The 13,924-nt window shown below is 61.1% G+C and overlaps 1 protein-coding gene across 1 annotated transcript; it reads right to left on the reverse strand.

The window, feature by feature from the left end:
• Window positions 1–1,634: 1,634 nt before the first annotated feature.
• On the reverse strand, window positions 1,635–9,897 carry HEYL (hes related family bHLH transcription factor with YRPW motif like). The gene is made up of 5 exons (XM_068657625.1): window positions 9,419–9,897; window positions 6,561–6,627; window positions 6,074–6,157; window positions 5,574–5,655; window positions 1,635–4,087 (listed from the first exon to the last, which is right to left on the reverse strand). The coding sequence occupies exons 1-5, from the start codon at window positions 9,496–9,498 to the stop codon at window positions 3,420–3,422; spliced, it is 981 nt and encodes a 326-aa protein (XP_068513726.1). The 5' UTR covers window positions 9,499–9,897; the 3' UTR covers window positions 1,635–3,419.
• Window positions 9,898–13,924: the final 4,027 nt, after the last annotated feature.

Raw genomic sequence — 13,924 nt, forward strand, 5'->3', positions numbered from 1 at the left:
CCCTCGGTGCACACCAGGGATGCCGGAGATCCCCCAGTTCACCCTCTCAAGGCCTCCAGCAGTTCCTGGAGCAAAAGTTATGACTTTTAAAGTCTTCATCCCTCCAGCCCGCTCCCATGGACAGCACCAGTGTGATCCCACAGCCATGCTGAGTGTGCCTCGGTCACAGGTGGTCATCATAAAATACATTTAAAGACATCCCTTTTTTATTATTTTTTTTTCCAACAAGGATGGCGAGTTTGGAACCAGAAGCTGCCCCTGAGCTCGGGATTTCTCCCAGATTCGGGAAATTACCAGCAGAGGGCAGGCCGGGACTGCTCCAGGAGCCGCAAAACGCAGCGGGGCCGGGCAGGGAGCGCCTCTCCCCGGGGAGAAGGAGAGGAAGGGGAGCAGGAGCCGTGCTGGGGCAGCCCCGGGAGCAGCGAGGGGTGCTCAGCACCCTCAGCACCCTCAGCACCCTCAGCACCCTCAGCACCCTCAGCACCCTCAGCACCCTCAGCCCCGGTGCTGAGCCCCGGTGCTGAGCGCAGCCCACGCGTTCCCAGAGGCCTGAAGAATGAGGATGGAGAGGAGCGCTCGGAGAGTTCGGGGATTTCCCCTACAGGGTAGATCAAAAGTTGCCCGGCTGCGTTACGGGAGCCGTGCAGGCGAAGGAAAACCCTGGGAAAAAAAGCACAGATGCGGTCCCGGGCTGCTGCTGTAATCACCCCGGCACTGTGGGGAGAAAACCCCACGGGCCTGAACCCATGCCCTCCCACCGGCTCCGGCTCCCGTTTGATCAGCAGCGATCAGGAAGTGGTTTTCTCACTGTCTCTGTTTTGTTTTACCACTGCAGCCCGCGGGGCTGGTTTGTATGCCTGCCTCCCACGGAGGCAATTTGGTTCCTCTCCGGCTGAGGCCACGCCAGAGCCCCGAGCTCCCGCCGCCGCCTCCAGCCGGGTCGGGGCAGCCGATGTCAATGGCCCCATTATTGCTCGGGAAGCCTCTGTGCGCTTCCAGACGGATGCTGCGTTCCCCCCATCGCAGCTGCAGTCGCTCCCTTCCAGCAATTCCCAGCGCAGCACTTAAGGCAGGGATTTATGGGCGGTTTTGAAAGGCATTTTGGAGCGAGAAGGAGTTATGGGAAAGGAAGCTGAATTCCCACCATTCCCCAGAAAATTCTCCCAGCATCTTTCTCCACCAGGATCGTTTACTGGGCCTTTCCCCAGAACAGAGGCGAGGGCTCAGCTGTGGCTTTGTCCAAAGCGTTTCCCAACAGCCAGAAGCAGCGGGGGTTATTCTGGTCCTGCCTGCAAAGGGTCAGGAGACAGAGGCCAGCCCTCGGAGTCTGGCTGCGAGGCTCTGCTGGACCCGTCTGGTTCCCTGGCGTTTTTGTGATGCTGGGAGCGAGATGAACTGATCTGCTCCCAAACCACAGGGTATTGCCAATCTCGGGGCAAGTGCTGCCAAGTACCCCGCTGATTTCAGCTCGTGTAGTGGTTTGCAAAGTAAAAAGCCACGGGACCAGTCACAGTGAGTGGCAGCTATATATTCAACCTTAAGGGGGAATAAAAGTTTACCTGCTGCAAGCTTGCGCTCATCCAGGCAGGCCCGCTTGGCAGGACAGCTGCACACCAACACATTTCACAACCAGGACAGGGGTTTGAAAGACTTTATTTGACACCTTTGCTGGGTGCCACAGCGTGTGAATCTAACAGCTCTGCACAGTGTGGAGCGAGGCCGGGCGACTTGCTGTGAGCTCCAGCATCCAGCCAGCCGCAGGAACAGCCGCAGCCTGGGCCCTCCGCCGGCTCTGCTGAAGGGCAGTGCTGGTTCCCGGCCGCGCTGGCACTTCGGGACGGGGTGAGGAGAAGTAGCGGAGGCATTTCTGTGTGTTAAGTGCGATGAGGTTCATCAAAACGCCTGGGAGGGCCTGACTTTAACAGCAGCGGGTACACACATCGACATGCACACGGCAGATACGATCTGCAGGAACGCAGCCACCAGCTCGCCCGCGCGGTCTGACCGGCTGTGCCTTCGACCTGAGGCACGGGGAGTCTCTGCCCTTCGAGAGGGAGCTTCTCCCTCCTTTTGTACCTCTTTGTGCTGACCTCCTCGGGTTTTTCTCTTTTCTCATCACAGCGCTGCAGGGGCGGGTGAGACTCCTCGGGGTGGGCATGGTCCTGCACGTCTGTCCCGGCGAGCGAAGGCACGGAGCCAGGGCACAGAGCCAGGGCACGCAGCCGCTCAGGTCAGACGAGGAGGAGCTCCCCATCCACTCCGAGGACCAGGGAGGCAGCACAAGAGCAGGGCAGCTTGAGAGCTTGGTGTCTCTGTTCCTTCCTGCCCGGAGGAGAGCAGATGGGAAGACAGCCCGAGGAGCCGCAGCATTTGCTGCATCAGATGTCTTGGGGCACGAGACAAAGCAGGAAAAAGCTCTCGGGAGCCAGACAAGTGCAGACCCAGGGCTCGCTGAGGTCTGCGCTGCAGCATCCACGGGTTTTGGTCCTGGCCCGGGGGAAGGGATGAGCAATGTGAGACCAAAACACAGTGCTGAAGAAAGGAAACATTGTGGGAGGAGAGGGCGAGGATGTGGGACTAAGAGAAAACGGGGGGGAGGCACTTCAAAGGCAGGCAGGGTTGACCCGCTCCCCCCGCTGCAGTCTCATGCTCAGCAGGGGACGGAGGCAAGGCAGCTCCGGCAGGGAGAGTGGCAGAGGGAAGTGCTTTTCTTCTCACTTTGGTGTCAGAGCCTTCCCCTGGGTCGCAGGCGTCCCTTTGAAACCCTGCACCTCGCCTCTTCGCACCTGGGTGCGGGGTGAGGGCTGCCGGAGCCCCATGCTGGCGGCACTCGGCCAGGCCCTGGGAACCAGCGCTGCCCAGCCCCTGCCCCACACCGAGGGCACGCGAGCGGGAGCAGCTGGGAGGGCAGCGAGGAAACGGGGAGCTCAACCGGCCCCATAGGGCACCAGCAGCACCCATCTTCCCGCACCAAAACCAGGTGCTGCAGCCGGGGACACATCGTGGGGCAGCGGCACGAGCAGGGCTCCGGGGGAGCTCCGAGTCCCCGAGGAAGCGAGGCTGTGCTTCGAGGCTGGCTCTTTTCCAAGGGAGGGCAGTGCCCGGCTCCGCAGAGGGGTTTGCAGGAGGAGGGATGGGGCCGGGGTCTGTGGTGCCCCCTCCATCGCAGCCGGGAGCACGGCCACGTGCAGATGAGCGTGGGAGCGGATGGGAGTCACGTTTGTGGGCGCTGTGAGGGAGAGGACGAGCGGTGGCGAGGAAGGCGGTGCGAGGAGGGAGGCAGGGGAGAGTAAGGAGAATTTTCTTTCTGGGTCCTTGGCTTCTGCAAAGCAGGAGAGGTGCCTGGTCAGCTGGGTTTGTTCTCAGGCCTGCGGGCAGTGAGTGCTGAAGAACTCCCGTCTCCGAAGCAGGGGGGGGGGTCAGAAAGCCCCGATCTCCGTCGCCCAGGAGCGGCAGATCCTGGATGCCCCCACCCTGATCCCGGGTCCCTGCACGGCGGCACCCAAGGCCCCAGGCGCCGTGTAAGCCGGCGGAACGGGGACGCCGGCGGAGGCCGGTGAGAAGAGGAAGGTGGCGATCTGGCTGCCCTTGGACGAGCCCTCTCTCAGCACGCCCGTCGGCGACGGCATCCTGGGCACGGCCGCGACGGCTGCGGAGGAGCCCGCGCCGCGGGCCCTGCGGCTGGAAGAGGCCATCCTGCCGGCCAGGAGGCTCCGGCGGGACGGCAGCATGTCGCCGGGGACGCGGCGAAGGGGAGCCGGCCTGACGGCGGGGCTCGGGTAAGCCAGGGAGGACGCAGTCACAACGAGCGGAGCGGGGGCGGCCTCCCGGCGGGGAACCTGCACGGGGCCGGCGGCGCCGTGGAGGAAGGACCAGGGCCACGTCTGGATGGGCAGCAGGGAGGTGGCCACCGGCGACGGCTCCATTTCAGCCACGTAATTATTCAGGTGGGAGAGGAGTCGCAGCCGGATGGGGTCGGCGGTGTTTTGTCCCTCGAGGATGCCCAGGTACCTGACCACTTCAGTGAGGCACTCGCGGAAGCCGATGCTCCTGTAATCGACAGCCAGAGCTCGGGCGTCTAGGAAGCCTGCAGGGAGAGGACACGGGTGAGGGTAAGTCCAAGAGGCGTGCAGGAATGTGCCTTAGTCTCACTACCCTCTCTAACGCTCTGTGTATTTCACTTGAGGCACTTTGCTGCCGGGTGATACGACTGAAGCAGGCAGCCAAGTGGGTGTCCGAGAGGACTGGACGCTCGCATGCGTGAGAGCAGCACCCGCGGTTATCTCGTCGGGGTAAAACTGCCAGGGTCATGAAGCCTCTCACTGCAGCACGTGAGATGAGGAAGAGGTTTCCTTAGCCATGCTCAGGAAGGAAGATTTTTTTTTTTTTCTTTTGGGCTCTATCAGTTATTGCTGCTGGAAACGTGCCCGCGGGCTGGACGTGTGCTGGGTGCCTCTTGCAGAGACCCCCCCAGGCCTGGCAGAGCAGCGGATGCGAGCCTCCTAACACACCTCAGCACCACTTCCCTCTGCCTGGGTCCCAGTCCTGGACTCAGTTCTTACACTTCATTTAAACTGATGTCTGAGGACAGAGACAGAAGCAGGACTACCGAGATGAGAAAGCTCCAAGCCACAAAAAGAAAAAAAATAATAATAAAATGCAAACAACAGCTGATTTTTAAGCTTCTTCTCCCTGCTTGGAGCTTCATGAGGCGGTGAGCAATAAAGCAGAGAATGTCACAGCACGGCGAAGCACTGGACCACTTTGCTTGCCGGGGTCTCTCGGGACAATACGGCCCTTTGTTGCAGTGCAGTCAAACTGAATATCTAAACAAATGTTCCAGACCAAGTTACTGCTCTGAACCAAAGCCTGGATGCCAGCAATGTCTCCGGCAAGCCAAAAGTGGGTGGTAAGCAAGCCAGAGGCTTCTTTACTGGAGCTGTGATCTCCATCCTGTTAACTGGAACAGGACAGAGGGGCTGTACAGAGGTCTCGGTACAAATGAGACCTTTGTTGAATTTCGCACAGGCTCCCCCTCTCTTCTTATAACAACCGAGAGACAAAAAAAAAAAAAAAAAAAAAAAAAAAGAACAGAAAGGGACAGAGAGGGAAAAAAGCCTTGTTTATTTGCAGAGTCCCCACGCAGAATTCAGCCCCTGCAGGAAATGTATCCCAAGGAGGAGGCACAGACTTTAATGATAGTTTTTTGGAAGCAGGCTCTGTTTCTGGGGAGGACTCAAACTCTCTTAAACTGCTCTGTCCGGGCAGCTCTTAGTGGGGTGAGTGGCAGCAGCACCGTCCCCATGGGTCTGTGGGGTGCGCCACCCGCTCTGCCAAAGCGTGCCCGTGGGATGCTGACCCACAGCTTCCAGACCAAAAAAAAACAGCAGGCTGGGAAGTGTTCATCTGCCCCCAGGAAAAATATCTCCCTCAGGAAGGAGGCAAGGCTGCGTTTGTGCTGGTGCTGGCTGGTACCAGCAAGACACAGCAGCACCGAGACGTTCCTTGCCGATGGGGAATTTCCCGGGATGTCACCTTCACCTCCCCTACATGCCTGTAGGAGCGGTTCTTACCTGCTCCTCCGGTGGCATGAAGCATTTTTAAGTGATCTACTGTCATTTGTAGAATTTCTGCCTTCTCCAGCTTGGAAGAGCCCTGTGAGTTGGGAAAAAAGAAAAGAGTAGTTCTTCATTTTGTGGTCAAAAAGGCTCTCGCAAGCTGGGTTTTGCCCAGTGTCCTCCTCCCCAGCACCTTCCTGAAGCCCCGGAGCGCTCAGACGCCCAGATCTGGGCAGTGGCTCAGGTTTTTTTTTAATCAAGTGAGGAGAAAATGGAGCTCCTTCCCATGACCGCCCAATGCAAATCGAAAAATCCCCATTTCTGTGCCTCTTCCAAGCTGCGAAACGCTGCCTGGGTTGAATTTATCCTCCCTGGAGCTCCTGAATATCATTAGTACATTTGTTAATGGTGCTTTACCACCCAGTTCCACCACCTGCTCGCTCCCTGAAGGGAGGATGACAAGGGAAAGGCAGCAGCGCTCCGAGGGCGCTGCCCTGCCCCGGCTCGGCACGCACCTGCTTCTCGAAGGCGGTGGGCACCAGGCGCCGCAGCTCCGACAGGCTGCTGTTGATGCGGTCACGGCGCCGCTTCTCGATGATCTGTGGGAGGTTCCCGAGCAGGGAGAGGAAACCACGGTCATGCAGGGCTCATCGCACAGGGTTAAGCACGCGCTAGGAGCTACAGCGGGTTGGGAGGCACCTTGAGGAGGGCCACGTAGGTAAATGTGCTGGGCGGAAAAGCCGGGCAAAGCCTTGGCTGGGTGGTGCGGCAGCACCGGGTGAAACCTCCCTCCTCCCTCTCAGCTCCGAGGCCAGACCTCTGCAGGGAACCCGCAGGCATTGAGGGAGCGTCCCGCAGGGGACAGCACAGAGCCCTGCAGCCCCGCCACGTCCCCAGGGCGAGGACGAGGACGCGAGGCCGTGCCAGCAGCGCCGCGCACCGAGGCGAGCCTGTGGCAGGGAGGCACAGCGCAGCGCAGCCACCCTGGGGAACGGGACTCACCCCTCTGCGCTTCTTCCTGGCCTGTATCTGAGACGTGGTGGTGGGAGACACGGACCTGGACACATGGCTGCGAAGGAAGAAGAGGGAAGAGTTCCTTGCGCTAGCTGGAGAGAAACCTCGGTTGCACATATGCTTTACACACGTTTGCCATCTGCAGTTTTCCCCCCGGAATCATGTTTTCTGTGGTTCCCATCTCATTTTTACCCACAACACAGAGCTCAGCAATTAAGGACGGGGAGCCAAGCACAGTTCGAATCCCACTCTCCCCCCGGGAGGCTCCCCCCAGCCCGATTTCTGCACCAGACTGCCCATCTGCTACCAGGCACACATCTCCTTCGACCTCAGCCCGTGCCGGTGGCTCGGGGAGGCTGGAAAAGCAGCGATCCCAGCCCCGGAGTCACGGCCTCTTGTCTCCACGCGCAAACCTCCCGGCCTCATGTCTGAGCCTGCCCTGTCTGCAGGGCTCCTCGTCTCGGAGCCGCGATAGCTCCCGAGGCACCTGAGCTCCCACCCAGGCGGCAGCCGGGGGCTGCTCGGGGTGAGGCTGGCGGCGGCGCTGATGTGGTTTCTGAGGGCTGCCCGAGGAGCCGGTTCACACCGCGCCGGTCCTGGGGTGGGCTGCGGCGTCCCGACGGCACGGACGCCCCGAGCCAGAGGGGAAGGAGCCCAGCGGCTGCGGGGGGAAGCCAGCAGGAGGTGACGGGACAGAAACCTGGCCCCCGGCCACGGGGACTGGCTGTGAAGGGCCCCACAAACTGTCCTGTGCCAGCTGGGTGCTGGTGAGGCTGAAGCCACCAAGGGTCACCAAGAGAGCCCCATGCAGGGACGCTAAGGGACGGCCAGGCAGCAGCCCCCAGCCCCGACCCGATGTACAGGGCTGGGAAGGGACACTCGGGCTCACCCCGCCAAGTCCGAGGAGCTTTCGGTTTGTGGAGCATTTTAACCACAGTCTGCTAAGGACGCTTCTGCAGAGACAGTGCTGCTCGCACAGCAAGCCAAGAATGAGACCGAACTCAGCCCGTTAAAAATACATTTTGTTGGGCCCAAGCGAGCTGCTTTCACAAGTGGTTTTGCAGCAGCAGACCACGCAAGACGCTCTGCGCCCTGCTCCGCTCAGCTCCCTGCATCGCCCTGCTCCAGCGTCTGCTGGGTGGGCTCTGGGCAGAGGTGCTGGCTGGCTTCACAAGCCCCAACACGCGCTGCCCGTGCACACAGAGGCACACACGAAGAGCACGTATGGGGTGGGAACGGGCCCTGCACAGACGCTGCGACACGTGCAGGGGGTACTGAATTTGCCCAGCAGCGCAGGAATGCAGAGCGTGCACTCAAGGAGTCCGCAGCAGTGAATTTTGAAACCCTCTTTGCAGAGCTGTCCGAACGTGTTGCTCATGGGGAACTGCAGTTCCAGATGTGGAACTAGCAGACCTCACTTACTGAGAAATATATTTTTAAAATCTGTTTGACTGACAGATGTGAACCAGAGGAGATACTGAGACTAAATTCTCTGATGGTTAAAACTTCTGCCTTGCTCCTTGTTTGGTTTTGTAATTTACAGCCCTGTTCTTTTGACTGCTTATTTGAAACAAAAAGAGAAAGAAAAAAAAAAAAAAAGGGAAAAAGAAAAAAAAAAAACAACCCAAGTAGTATCTTGCACTTCTGCAGTGACCCCGGAGCCTAAACTCGCTGCACGCACAGTGAACCGTGGCTCACACCCGCAGTGACTCATCCCCGCTGCACGGGGAACTGGTTTGCCCGAACCACACAAACGATCGGTGATGGAGCTGGGAACCCCATCCAGACGCCGGCTCCCTCCCTCGGCCCTACTCGCCAGACCTCCCTCCCCACCTGGAAGTGTTTCATTTCTCCTGATCCTCGCGTCCCACGCAGGGCTGCATCGCTCTGCGCGCAGACCCAGCAGGGCAGGAGTGGTTCTTTCTGCCATGTGTTTGCGTGACATGAGCCACAATGCAAACGTACACAAATACCACCACGCTGCAGCACTGCCTGCCTCTCAGGCTGACTCGAGAAGATGAACAGATGAGCAGCAACAGAGCGAGATCAAAAATTCACTGTTACTGCTCACTGAATTAAAGCATTATAGAAATTCCTCTGTTTTGCCCAGCGGGGTACTACAGACTCAGGGTGCCGCAGCGATGCGAAGCGATGCGATGTCTTCCACCAGGAAGGCAGGTTAAATAGTGATGCACTCGGAAACTGTGCGAGGGGTCAGGGAACTCCTGCAGGGTACGGGTGTCAGGCGTGCCCGGCTCTGCCTGGGACCGCATTGGTATGAGTGAGTTTGGTCCCTTGAGAGCCTGGGCTTGGCACCGGGCAGGGCGACTCCTCTGCCGGGGACAGCAGGCAGCAAAGGGGAATTAATTCATCTGGAGCCCTGCTGGACGCGGCGGGGGGCACTTGGCTACCGAAACAAGAGCTCAGAAGCCGCTGAATTTTGGACGGGGACAAATGACCGAGCCCTTCCTTCATCCCGGCTGGGGGACGGGGGGCGGCAGCTCAGAGGGTGGCAGGACCGGGGTCCACGGGGAGCCCCGCTCAGGGGGCGAGGGGAAGCGGGCACCCCCGGTGAAGGGGCGCCGGGAACCGGGCACCCCCCGCGGCCCCGGCACCAGCCGGGGAAGCGCTCCCAGCGCGAAGCCGCCCCCGCTCCCTCCACGTCCCCCGGGCGCCTCCGGGTCCCCGGGCAGCGCTGGGGGCTCAGCCCAGCCGGGGGCTCCCCCCGCCGGGCGGCAGCGGCGTCTCTGCTGGAGCCCCCCGACCGATCCCGAGCCCCAGCCCCAGTGGCTCGATGCCCCCCGGCCCCCTCACCCCGTCCCCGCGCCCCCCGGGGCAGCCCCCACCTGTACTCCTCCTCCTTGCCCACGTCGATGGTGCCGTCCGACTCCGTGTCCGAGGAGCTCTCCTCGCACAGCCGCTTCATCCTGCCCGGGCTGCCCCGAGGGGCTGGGGGTGGTGGCGGCGGGGGGGGCTCGGCTCGGCTCTGCCCGGCCCGGCTCGTCCCGGCTCTGCTCGGCGGCCCCACGCGTGTCCCGGAGCCGTCCCGTCCGCGCCGTCCCGGTGCGGGGATTGCTCCGAGCGGCTCCCCCGGTGCGTGCCGGGCTCGGGGCGGCTCCTCCCCTGCGCTCTGCCTCTCACACCCCGGCTCTGCCTCGCTCTGCTGCCGGCACGTCCCCAGCCTCCTGGTTAATGGGTTAATGAGACATCTCCCAGGAGTGACGGATTACGCGGCCGCGCCGGCGCTCCCAGGTTCCCAGGCCCCCCCGCACCCCCCTCGGCTCGCTGCTCGCCCTCCGGAGCCTTCTGTAAAAGGCCGGGGCTGTGTGAACCGCCCCGTGGCCCCCTCTGCCCGCCGCCCCCCTCCCCACGGCCCCCCTTCCACCCGCCGCACATTGGCCTCAGCCCCAGTTTAAAGGGACCAGTGACCTCACTGGCAACAGAAAACCGTGGGAAAGAGATGGGACTGATAAAGCCCGGAGTTGTTTCAGGGAAAAATCAACATCCAGCCCCACACGCACACACATGTCTGCCCGGCTCTGCGCGGCGCAGCCACTTCGGGAGCCTTGTGATTCAGATGGAAACCAGCTCGCTGCGAGCGCAGAGCTGTTTGAGGACGCCGCTCCGAGGGCCCTCGCCTGGGATTAATCACGGGCAGCGGCCGGGGGCCGGGAGGGCAGCGGTGGCACCGCGCTCCGAGGCGTGGGGACAAGCCCGGCACCCCGGCACCGCTCCGTGGTGGTCCCCAGCAAGGTCCTGCCGGGAGCTCAGCCCCCCGCCACGCTCCCGCAGCCTTGGAGCATCTTCAAGTGCTCGTGGCACTGCCAGGGCATCCCAGACCTAACCCGTAAAACAAACCGATCTAAGCCCAGCTTTAGGTTTTATGACGCTAGGATGAATTGCTGGTTTCTGTCTCGTCCCACAGTGCGGGAAACTTTGACCCGCAGCCCGGCACCTGGAGAGCATCCCGCTTCCCCTGAGCTTGCGGGGAGGAGGTAGGAGGCTGCTTGTCAGACCCTGCGCTGCTAAAATCCCCCAAGGCACCGAAAACGTGCGCATGTGGGAGAGAGAGCGGGGCGGAGGGAGAGAGCCGAGGTGGAGGTTCACAGTACAAAAATAACGCCTTTTATTTTGAAAAAAAATAATCGGCGCTGAGATCTGGCAGCACGTGGGTTTCCCAAAGCCTCTTGCAAAGACCGTGGCGGCGATAACAGCGCGTCGCCGCTCGGGCCAGCCAAGCCGCCCGCCGCCCGTCTCCCGTGCGCGGAGGCGCCTCGCCGCACGCTCCCTATCTGCTGCAGCCATCTCGGCCAGATCACCCGCACTGCCCGCGGTCCCCAGCACCTCTCCACCTCTCCAGCAGCTCCCTCGGAAGCCGAATGCCCTCGCCTGCCCCAGCAGGAGGGGGGCAGAGCGAGGCACGGTCCCGCCACCGGTTTTTCAGATGGAACCGGGGCGTCCTCCCTCCCAGCCCGAAACTGAGCCGAACCAGCCGGCCGGTGAAAGGCTGACATCTCCGAAGTGTTTGTAAACCGAAAGAATTAAAAGAAAACATTTGCTTTAAGTTATAACACATTGTTTCTACAATTCTGATGCTTTGTTGTAATTTTCACCATTGAAATTGATCGAGAAACCGAGCTGTTAGGAGCCTGCATTTCAAAATTAGAAGTGACTCTGAACCAGCAGAATGAGAACCGTATTATTCTGGCAGTTTTGAGACCCACTCCCCCTCCCTTCCCAAAGTGATTTCGGTTAAAAATACATACGTCTCCAAACTAAACTTCCCATAAACATGTGTTTTTGAGAGATTAATACTCTTTCCACTGATAAAACCATTTAAATGGGATCCAGAGATTGGTTATTTCAGGCTCTTGCTCATATCACACTGAGCCTGAACCGAGCGGAGCCCAGACCTGCCACGGAGGAACACTTTTCTTCTCCATTAGAAAGGAATTCACTGTCCAGACTCCGTCTTTTCTGGGCCTTGTCTAAGCATCATTATCTGGGTTCAATTGAAGTGTAATTGGCAACATGTTTTTCTAGGATTACACTTCATTATGAACAGAGCGGGGGCCCTGAAACCCACTTCTCCTGTAATTGGATCCGTTTTCCAGCCTGTGCTCCTGGAGAGCCGTTTATAATCGCCCCCAGCGAGCCCTGGGGGATGGCGAGAGCCATCTGAGCCACCCCAGGAGCAGCCCGGTGGGAGCGGGCCGAGACCCCTCGCGGGTCGGTTCAATGGAGACGACAGGGGAGGATTAAACGGGCTTAGCTGCGTGCTGGGGAAGCCAGGCTGCAGTCAGCATCGCCCAGCTGTCTGGCAGGGGAGCGCCCTCAGACGTGTCCCACCGTGGCCAAGGGGGATACAGGATGGGGGGAGATGTGCCCCCATGGGGACGGCGTGGGAACGGGGCCTCTGCCCTGCCCTCCTCCCTCCGAGCGCCGTGCAAGCCGCTCCACGGTACGTTCCCTTGCAAAGCCTGGCCCCAAGCACAGGCACAGCCAGCGGGTGGCCAACCCCTGCCCACGGCCGCTTTGCTCTTCCCCGGGGAGCTCCGTGCTCGGCCAAACCAAGCCAGGGAATTACCAGCGGGAATCTCTGCCCTAGCCCTGCGTTATCAGCCCTGGGCCAGCATTCAGGACTCCTTCCCCTCCTGCGTGCTCTCTGGGAGCTCAGCAAGCATCGCTGTGGTGCCTGGCCCCGTCCCGGGACCCCAGGAGAGCCCCCAGGACTCTGGCGGCGGGTGAGAGCCGCCCCCCCTGCGGCTGGCTGCGCCTGGGCGAGGTGGGAGCAGCTTCCAGAGGACGGGTGTCACGAGGACGGGGCTAAGCCATCCATCACACCCAGCACTAATTGGCTACCCGGCTTCAGAGGCCAAGGAATAAGTGAGCTGCGAAGATTGATGTCCCTTCTCTGCAGCAGACAGAGCTCCCCGGGCCAGGGCTGCGCGTGGATCCCTGCCAGGGACCCGGGGCTGCCCAGCTCTGCCCGCGCCAGCTCCCGTCGGGGGGCGCGGGGCTGCAGCCCCCAGGCTGGCGGGGGGGCTGCGGGTCAGCCCGGCCACCCACTCCCGTGCGGGGACCGCGTCCCCTCCCTCCCCTCCCTCCTCCTCAGCTCTGGGAAATGTCCCCGGAGAGCGGCCAGCTGTGAAAAGCTGCAGCAGCTGGAATGTGGGAGGGAGGGCAAGGCTTCTGCAGAGCCAGAGGCGGCGAGGAGCAGGACGGATCTGTTACCTCCCGGTGAACTGACACCTCTGCTTTAACCCCGAGCGTGCCTGGAATGCCCTGTCCGCACGTCTTCAGTCAACATCACCTCCTAACCTCAGGTCCCACCGCTGGCTGCCAGACCCACAGCTGTAATTTCAAAAGCAGAGGCCTCGCAGGGATGCTGGCCGGGATTCCTGGCTGCAGCGCTGCGGACGGGGCCGCCTTGTTCTGTGGCTAAGCAGAGGGATTCATCACATCACGGGCAGCAGAAACACGCAGGGCTTTCGGGAGGTGATTTGGGATGAAAGCATGTAGGTATGAATACGGTATCACCTCGTGCTTTGTCAGATGTGGAGCGCTGCCAGGAGAGGATTGTTTGCCGTGGCTGCGCTCCAAGCCAGAGGCACTACAATTGTTCACCCCCCCCCCCAACTTCCCCAGCCCACGCAATTCAGAGCCGGCCCAGCCGACTGCTAGGGGCAGTCCAGGGGAGGGAAAAACAACATTTTCCCACAAACCCGCGGCCTCACCCTTCCCCAGGCAGGGACAGGGCAGATCCTGGATCTGCTCAGGGCTCGGCAGAGGTTTGGTGCTGCCCTCACCACCCCGGCACGGCCGTCTGTGTCCTCACACCTACTGCCCTGCGGCGGGTCTGCGCCTGGCCAGGAATGCTGCTGGGCCTGGGGGAGCCCTGCCCGGCCTGGGGAGCCCTGCAAGCCCCGTGGGACACGGCCACGAGGCTGCACCTGCCGGGCTGGCAGCTGGGGCAATGCTCTCTGCAGGGGCTTCAGCCCCAAGGTGCTGCCTGCCCCCTGAGCCCGTGCCCGGGGCACGCAGCCGAGTGCCCGACGTGCGGTGGCTCTGCCATCATGTCCCCAGGTCGGCAGGGCTGGGGTGGTCTGGGGACAGGACCTCATTCTTGCTGCAGAATAAGCGCATCCTGTTGGGGAGAATATCGGACATTTTAGTCCTGACCGCCCTTCGGATGCCTCAGTTTCCCCACCCGTAATGATGCTATTGCACCGGGCATGCAATTCACAGCGAAGCAGCAATGGGTGACAATTAATATTGCAGCAAACCTGCTGACAGCCGGGGTCATTGGCTCACCCAGAAACCCAAGCCGAGGTCAGGGTTACACAGACAGG

This window comes from Anas acuta, chromosome 21 (assembly GCF_963932015.1).
Source record: "Anas acuta chromosome 21, bAnaAcu1.1, whole genome shotgun sequence".
Taxonomy (NCBI): domain Eukaryota; kingdom Metazoa; phylum Chordata; class Aves; order Anseriformes; family Anatidae; genus Anas; species Anas acuta.